This window comes from Dioscorea cayenensis, chromosome 13, assembly GCF_009730915.1.
Source record: "Dioscorea cayenensis subsp. rotundata cultivar TDr96_F1 chromosome 13, TDr96_F1_v2_PseudoChromosome.rev07_lg8_w22 25.fasta, whole genome shotgun sequence".
Classification (NCBI taxonomy): domain Eukaryota; kingdom Viridiplantae; phylum Streptophyta; class Magnoliopsida; order Dioscoreales; family Dioscoreaceae; genus Dioscorea; species Dioscorea cayenensis.
The window spans coordinates 1,451,203-1,459,475 of record NC_052483.1 but is presented as its reverse complement, the minus strand read 5'-3'; the positions used below and the strand labels follow the sequence as shown (position 1 = coordinate 1,459,475).

The window sequence follows — 8,273 nt, the reverse complement described above, 5'->3', positions numbered from 1 at the left end:
TAATGCGGTTACGGAAAGAAAAAACCCCTAATGATCTTTCAACTCCCTGCAATTTTCATTTTGGTCCCTGAAAAAAGATTATTTCTTTTTTAGGTCCCTGGTTTATATGCAAGGCAAGTTGTTATCTAAAAGCTCTTGTGGAGAGGTCATTCCCGCTGTTCAGAGAGAGAGAGAGAGAGAGGGCAGGGAATCTCCAGAGGGAGTTGAGGGGATCTGCAGCTTTGGGATTTGGCTGTCGGGCTTGGTTTGGGAGAGCTAGAGAGATCTCTTGGAAAGCCAGGAGGAATGGAAAAGGAGAACCTTGGAGTGGTTTTCTTGGAAAAAGGAAGCAATTTGCTGGTTTTTGGCTAAAAAAAGGATCTTGGAGTGATTTTCTCAGAAAAAGGTTGCAGCTTGCTGTGGTTTTCTGGGTTTTTCAAAACAAGAGCTTGCAGCAGTTTTCTCAAGGAAAAGGTGTGATTTTGGAATGATTTCTCAAGGAAAGGGTGGAACTTGAGCTGATTCTTGTAACAACTGCTGTTGGATTGGAGAAGGGTCTTGCTCTCTTTAAGATGGGTATGTCTTCTTCTTTTTTCAGGAGTTGTTCTTTGCTTGAGATTTGTTTTGTAATTTGATTCAGATTTGGATTTTCTTCAAGAGCATTTGATACTGATTTGAGTTGTAATAAATCTCACAGAAGATGCAGATCGGAGTTTTTCATGGGACAGTGATGATGAATATGAGAAATTTATTCAGAGGATGAACCCTCCAAGGTATATATCATACCATACTGAAAATTTAGTAGCTGAATGGTGACCACATCTCTAGTATTAATCTTCTTTTTCTGTCTATGTTTCCTCAGAGTTGAAGTTGACAATGACGCTTGTGATAATGCAACAGTTATTCAGGTAAATTTCCACTTGCTTTCATGTTGATTGAATTCTTATTTTATTATGAACTTATGCAAAGATAAGTTGGTTTTGTTCCATTTTTTACTGAAATTCTTGTTTGTTTTTGTATTTATGAAGGTTGACAGTGCAAACAAGTATGGAATCCTGTTAGAAGTAGTGCAAGTCCTTACTGATCTAAATCTAATCATCTCCAAGGCTTATATAACCTCTGATGGAGGATGGTTCATGGATGGTATGCAAACAAGCTTCCTTTATCTAATCTGAATTTGTCCTATGTTTTCATACTTGATCCAAATTGTTGACTTGTTTTATGGCTTGACAGTATTCAATGTGACTGATCAAGATGGCAAGAAGCTAGAGGATAAGATTACAATCAACGGGATTGTTGATTATATTCGCGAGGTTGATTATTAGTGCCACTGTGATATGTTCTTTCTTTTACAGCAGTAATGGAAACTTATATGAGTTTTGTTCTCTGGACAGTCCTTAGGAGCAGACTCTTGCTTTCTACCGTCGAGACGAAGATCGGTTGGTCTAACACCTGCCTCAAACCACACATCGATAGAGTTAACCGGGACTGATCGGCCTGGTTTGCTATCTGAAGTTTGCGCTGTTCTCACTGATCTGAAATGCAATGTGGTTGATGCCGAGTTATGGACTCACAACACTAGAGCGGCAGCAGTGATGCATGTAACTGATGAGGCAACCGGTGGGGCTGTCACGAACCCGGAAAGGTTAGCGAAAAATCAAGGAGCTTCTTTGCTATGTGCTCAAAGGGAACAACAAGACGCGGGGAGCGAAAACAGAGGTCTCTCCGGGTATCACTCACACCGAGCGGAGACTCCACCAGATGATGTTTGATGATAGGGATTATGAGAGATCCAATCAGAAAACAGCTGATGAGAATTTGAGGCCGAATGTGTCTGTCGTCAATTGTTGTGATAAGGACTATTCAGTGGTCACAATTCGTTGCAAGGACAGGCCAAAGCTTCTTTTCGATACCGTCTGCACTTTGACAGATATGCAGTATGTGGTTTTTCATGCAAATGCTACTGCTGAGGGTCCTGAAGCTTATCAGGTATCACCATGCCCTTCTTTATCTTCTCTAGCATGCAACATTGATCGATTTTGATCCTTATATTGTATCATCTTCATTTTGAAGGAGTACTACATAAGACATATCGATGGGTCACCTGTCAACATTGAAGCTGAGAGACAAAGAGTAATTCAGTGTCTTGAAGCGGCCATCGAGCGAAGAGTATCTGAGGTATTTAATCACATGTGCAATTTTCCACCAGATAAAACTTTTTAACTTGGCATAATTGCAGGGCTTGAAGCTAGAGTTGTGCATTGGCGATAGAGTTGGTTTACTATCTGATGTAACTCGCATCTTCCGGGAGAACAGCCTGAATGTAACCAGAGCAGAAGTGGCAACAAGAGGAGGTAAAGCAATTAACACATTCTACGTCGGAGATGCTACTGGGAACCCAGTTGATGTCAAGACCATAGAAACAATTCGGCAAGCAATCGGGAGTAAGGTATTACAAGTGAAAGGCCACACTGAGCACTCAAAATCTCCTCCTCAGGAATCCCCGACAAGATTCCTTTTTGGTGGGCTATTCCGGTCGAGAAGTCTCTATAACTTTGGATTGGTCAGACCTTGATTCATGAATTCTCCGGTTCAAAAGCTTGTACATACAACACAACCATTCTGCCAAAGATACATGGAAAACATTCAAAAAAGAAACATCAACTTGTTGTTGTTGTTGTTGTTTTTATTGTTGTTGTTGTAAGATCACAAGACTTTCCAAGCTGTTGTAAATGTGAATGTAAATATGATTTCAAATTAGTAAAATCCTGCTTCTTTTTCTCTTTCAAACCAGTGAATCACAAAGAAGTTGAAGAATTTGTCTAATGATGTCAATGAATTGACAAATAGTCAATTAAAACAAAAGAGGAGTTGATGTATGTAAACTTGTCCTCTGGAATCATTAAACAAAGAAATTGGCCGCCAAGTTGGAACCAATCAAGATCAAGGGATAAGCATTCCTTCTTCAATTGACTAACTTAAATCATTGACTACCAAGTGCCAGAAGATTCAATGTATCTTCTTCTCAAATCTTTCTGTCTTTTAGTGTGAAATTGGCCAATGTTGGTCAAGTGAGTTGCAGAAAAAAAAAAAGGAAATACTAAGAAGGAAATCTAGTCAAGCGTGAATTATTAAATATTATATCGAAACCAAGTGGTCCAAATTAATTTGAATGAGAAATAACAAAAAAGGTTTCTGATAATAGCCCGCATTCTGTCAGTAATGTTTAATGTGTTTCTGCAGACTGAAACATGTGATGATCTACCACATGGTAAATGCAAGTTCTTCGGCCGTAAGGTAGCAGCACATTGATTGATCTTTGTTTCATTTTGGATCACGAACCCGAATTGAAGGGATGGAGTTCACATGGTTGTGTCTTCTTCATGGAGAAATTATGTCCTATTCTGATTACTGAAGAATTTTATCTGTATTTGATCATCAGGATGTTGATTTAACGATGAATAATTCGCATACAGATTGAAAAATCTAAACATACAAGAAAAAAATCATTCAATAATCATTTCAACTGTTGTTTCATTCAACAAAAATTGATGTCTGTAAGAGTTTGGTCTAAAAAAAAATATAAATTATTACAAACTTGAAAATGGAAAATGTAATCTTCCTGATAACTAGAGCACTATTGTATAATGGCTTCTTTCTTTTCATAGGATTTAAACTGACAGTAAATTGGGAAAAGAATTGACTATCAACCTAAAAATTTTTTTGTTTCAAACTTCAAACATTGAAGAAAATACGAAAGAAATAAGGGAAAACTTACGATGATTTAGTGAACGATACAATCCCTTAGATGCGGGTGTGAATAATTGATGTACCGTTCCCATAAACTCTTGTACCTGCCTATTGCTAATCTCATCCATGGTTTCAGATGGCCACTGAAATGTAACACTGCAGCGCTTTCAATGAGACGATCATCGATATCCATGTCATAGCCTAAGCCCAACACATGCCATCGTCTGTCAAGAGGTTCCACCAACCCATAAAATGTCAGAAGGCCAGGAGGAAGTGTCCCAGTCTTCCAAAGCATTCTGTCTGTGTTCTGCTCCAGCCAATAATGATACCGTGCAGTCAAATTAGCCTTCTTCCATGAAATCAGATCAAATATGTTCATTCCAAACGCCCAAGCACAAGCTTGTGGATCAAATTTTGAACTGATTAACGGATTGGAGAAATTCAGATACTTATAAAACCGATGAAATGCTTCGAGGCAAGTCTCCACAGCACCATTTACATTTCCATGTAAATCCAGAGAGAATAACAATGTCAGGTCTTTTTGCACCACAACATCATCATCGAGAAAAACAACCTTTTCTAAGAGCGGGAGTAATTCTGGGACATAAAATCTCAGATTATTCAGTAAAGATGGAGCATTTGGATGCCTGAAATTCACTTCACCTTTGCTTGTTCCTTCTTCAGATAATAGCTGTTTCAGCAACGGGGAGTAAGAAGCATTCAACCAATTTAATTCTTCTATTACTCTAACTTCTACTGTACATCCTTTGAAGTCATTCATAAGAAACCAGGCTGCCATTGCTTGGTAGTTGACCCTGTTAGTGACCACATGGAACACAAATTGCTGTGGATGATCAGCAGTTGAGACAGTGGAATTAACAACGACCGAAGTTGCCAACACATTATCTGAGAAGACACAGAAATGATAAAGGTTATTGTCCACAAGTCTAGGCGAGTTCCTTTGCTCTTCTGCTAGTTTTCTAAGAGATGGATTTCTAAACCACTCCATTGTCAGCTTAACATGCAAACAATGGAGATTCTTTGGCACCGCCTCAGCAGCCAATTCACCATACGCGGCACTCTGCACTGTTGCTGCATTAAAACGTTCTTCAAGCGCCTGAACGTGTTTCTTTAAAGTTGTTATTGTTGTGCTGATATCATAATGAGAGTCTTGAGCCTTGTAGATCAGTTGTGACAACTTTCTAATTATAGGATGCGCTTCTTCCAAAGAGACTGCTTGCCCTCGGACAGCTGCTTGGGAGAGCAATCTTTGGGAATTCCTGATCTGTGAGCTGAGTTCCCATGCGAGTCGCAAGTTATTATGCTCTTTCGCCATAACCACGTAAGTTTTGGCTAATGCCATTTGATCAGTTAATTGCCTTGCAAAGGAGGTGCTGCTTAACAACTCTTGTGTGTAATTTAAACTACTCTCAGTTGCTTCCTCAATTTCAGGACTGGTCTCCTGATAAATATATATATATATATATATTAGTAAATACTAAGATGTGAAATGAAAAACCTGCATGTACAAATATAAAGATATACCCTGTCGATTGTCTACATCAAAATCAGCCAAAAATTATAAACCGACAGAAAAATATTCGGTGTCTCTACGAGAAAAAGATTGGCATATGCTGAACTCGAATAGGAGAAAATTTAACGGCACGAATTTGTTAAAGAATTCTACGAATTTAAAACAGTGAATGATACAATTCTTCCAGAACTGATGGTATTGTCTTATTCTTCACAACAAGCATAATATCATCGCAAGGAAAGAAATCTTTCCACCAAGGAAACATTTTTCAAGCAACAAAAAAATTCAGCAAATCAACATTCTAATGCATTTGTCATATACTCTCAGTTGGCTTGGCATGCCACATATATCATCGAAAAAAACAACTATTAATACACAAATGCTATCTATAATGAACCCTAACCTACTTAAGATCTCTCCCTCATAAATCAGCTTCTCCCTCACTATCAAAGAAATCAAAAACATAAATCAATAAAATCACTAATTCAATCACAATATACAATTCCTAATTTCAAGTTGAAAGCATTCCCAATTCATTATTCACATAATCACTAATTCAATCACAATATACAATCCACACAACATTGTTCCAAATTTGCAAATGAAAAGCATTCCCAATTCATTCTAACCTAATAAAGCACAATTCAAACATCCAAAATCTAAACAAAGAAATCAGAGAGCAATCAAAATCCAAAGCACTCACCATTAATGGCGGCCTGAAGGTGTCCTCATGATGATGATGATGAATGACAAACATAAACAAACCCACAACGAAGAAAGCCCCAAGCATCCACCAGATCCATCCAGAAAACCTCCTCCTCTGTGGGCGCCGGAACTCGGCCGCCCTCCGCCGCATGCCGGCCGCCAAAGCTCCCTCCTTTCCCAATCACAAAACCAACAAAAAACTCCAAAAATCGGATCTTTCCTTCATTCACTGCCCAAGTTGTCACCTTTATCACAGATTCAGATGAGATCTAAATCCAAATCAATAACCTAAATCACACAAAGAGTAAATTAACTCAAAGAAGATCAAAATTGGGTTCTCTGGCTCCTCCTACTTCCACACGGCGGCCAAGTGAGAAGATAGGCAAAGCCTAGCTCAAACGATGGCTGGAGAGAAGGGCAACCATGAGAGCAATAGGGATGGATTCAAAAATCTCCATTTGAGAAGAAATTTGAGAGGACTAAGAGATTCAGAGTCCCCTGGCGCTCTTCGCTAGTTGCCATATAAGAGAAGCAAATAGAGAAAGAGAGATGCTCACTTGGATGTCTTTGAGATTGTGATCTTATAGTGATTAATGAATCCTGGCCGTTTGATTTGAGTGACATGAGAACATGGGGATGGGTTCCTTATATGAAACATGCCAACTTTTTTTTTTCTTTTTGTTTTTGTAGTAAATACAAGAAGAAAATGAACCATTAGTTAAAAAAAGAAAATAAATGAAAATAATTTTATCAATTAATGTATGTTTTTATAGGCTTTTTTTATTTGGATAATAAATAAAATTAATGTAATTTTTAATCACAATAAAATTAATTTACCATGCTTTTAATATTAAAAAAAGGGGGAAAAAGAAACAATTGAACAGAATTTAGATTAAAATAAAATTAAGAAATATTTAATGTTTAAAACAAAAGTATAATTAAATTGCAACAATTATTATAAAAAATTCTTCTAATTCAATCAAATAAAAAAAGGTTGATGCATTCCAAGAAGGATTTGGTGCCATTATCTTGTCATACTTGGCGTCAAATTAATATCATAGCTTTAGGTCTAATTAAGGCATTGCATGTCCTTTTGGATACTTACTTATTAGCAATTCCAATTAAAGAGATTCATAATGATTTATAATTAGTCTAGCATGTCTTTGGTTTTTTTTAATTGATTAAAACCCTTGCTCAATCATTAAAAGCTTAAATTTTCTTAATATGAGCAACATATATGAGAGTGATTGATTTTCTTAAAAAAAATGAGGGTAATTGGAGAAACATGTTACCTTTAGACTCTTTAATTCAATCAAAATCATTGTAACCTTTTCGTAATATCTCCCAATTAAAGATAAATTAATGAAACTAATAATAGAAGGGAAATAAAGAAAGATATAGGTTTTAATCACTAACCTTTTTTTCCTTTAATTTATTTTTTTATAATATTGTTTTGTGGGACTAGTGTATAGTCCATAATCGATGAAAATAAATTTCCCTAAACTCACCCTCTCTAAATGTGTTTTATTTTTTTTTTAAACAAAGTTAAAAACACAAATTACACAAGAAAACAAATTTATCATCTTTGCATGATGATAAATTTTTATCTAGTAGAACATCTCCAAATTCACCGAAAGATTCCTCATTGAATTTATTTAATATCAACACATACATGTTAGTTTCCAAGTGTCACACATTGAGTTTGTTAATCTTGCAAAACATCTAAATATCTTGATAGTTGTCTTCTCTTTCGTATATAGTTACTATTAAAGACATGTTCAAACTTCAAATGCAATATAATACATTCAACTATGTGTTTAATTATAATGAAAAGAAAACCCATACTACTATTAATTAAAGACATTCACTGGAAGCTTAGAAACCTTAGCTGAGTTATACTACAAAGCTTAAGAAGCTCTAGCATATCCTTCAACCAACTAATGTTCATCCTTATAACAACAATATCATTCAACATGTCTTTCCTCAACATTTATGGTAATATAAGTATGCACTAAGAAAACTTCATCAAAATGTTATATATATATATATATATATGACATTTCTATGCATGTGGGGATTGTACAATTAATATATACTTTGCACTGATATATTATATATATATATATATATAATATATATATGGAAGTTCACCAAGAAAAGTGATCACTGATTTTGAACTTATGTAGGAGTACTTTAACAAGAGCAAGAAGCTATGCACAGTGGATGGAGCACCCCATAATGGAAATTCTAGTTGGTTATAAGTGTTTGTTTGGAATTAATGGGTAATTCTCAACCCTATCTTCTT

At 36.1% G+C, this 8,273-nt stretch overlaps 2 protein-coding genes across 4 annotated transcripts; one reads left to right on the top strand and one right to left on the bottom strand.

Moving 5' to 3' along the window:
- The first annotated feature begins 417 nt into the window (after positions 1-417).
- On the top strand, positions 418-2,769 carry LOC120274896 (ACT domain-containing protein ACR4-like). Its single transcript, XM_039281438.1, is given in 9 exon segments — positions 418-555; positions 677-752; positions 842-887; positions 1,008-1,122; positions 1,213-1,292; positions 1,374-1,631; positions 1,633-1,968; positions 2,053-2,157; positions 2,219-2,769. Coding segments are annotated over 9 exon segments (1,356 nt in total). The 5' UTR covers positions 418-551; the 3' UTR covers positions 2,555-2,769.
- A 108-nt stretch (positions 2,770-2,877) lies between these two features.
- Positions 2,878-6,499, bottom strand: LOC120274453 (hexosyltransferase GAUT11-like). Of its 3 annotated transcripts, none has more exons than XM_039280987.1 (3): positions 5,967-6,499; positions 3,758-5,191; positions 2,878-3,404 (listed from the first exon to the last, which is right to left on the bottom strand). In XM_039280987.1, the coding sequence occupies exons 1-2, from the start codon at positions 6,117-6,119 to the stop codon at positions 3,764-3,766; spliced, it is 1,581 nt and encodes a 526-aa protein (XP_039136921.1). In that variant the 5' UTR covers positions 6,120-6,499; the 3' UTR covers positions 2,878-3,404; positions 3,758-3,763. The 3 variants fall into 3 exon arrangements, with proteins under 3 accessions (XP_039136921.1, XP_039136922.1, XP_039136920.1); XM_039280988.1 differs by lacking the exon at positions 2,878-3,404 and adding an exon at positions 3,447-3,465; XM_039280986.1 differs by lacking the exon at positions 2,878-3,404 and having other exon boundaries at positions 3,538-5,191.
- Positions 6,500-8,273: the final 1,774 nt, after the last annotated feature.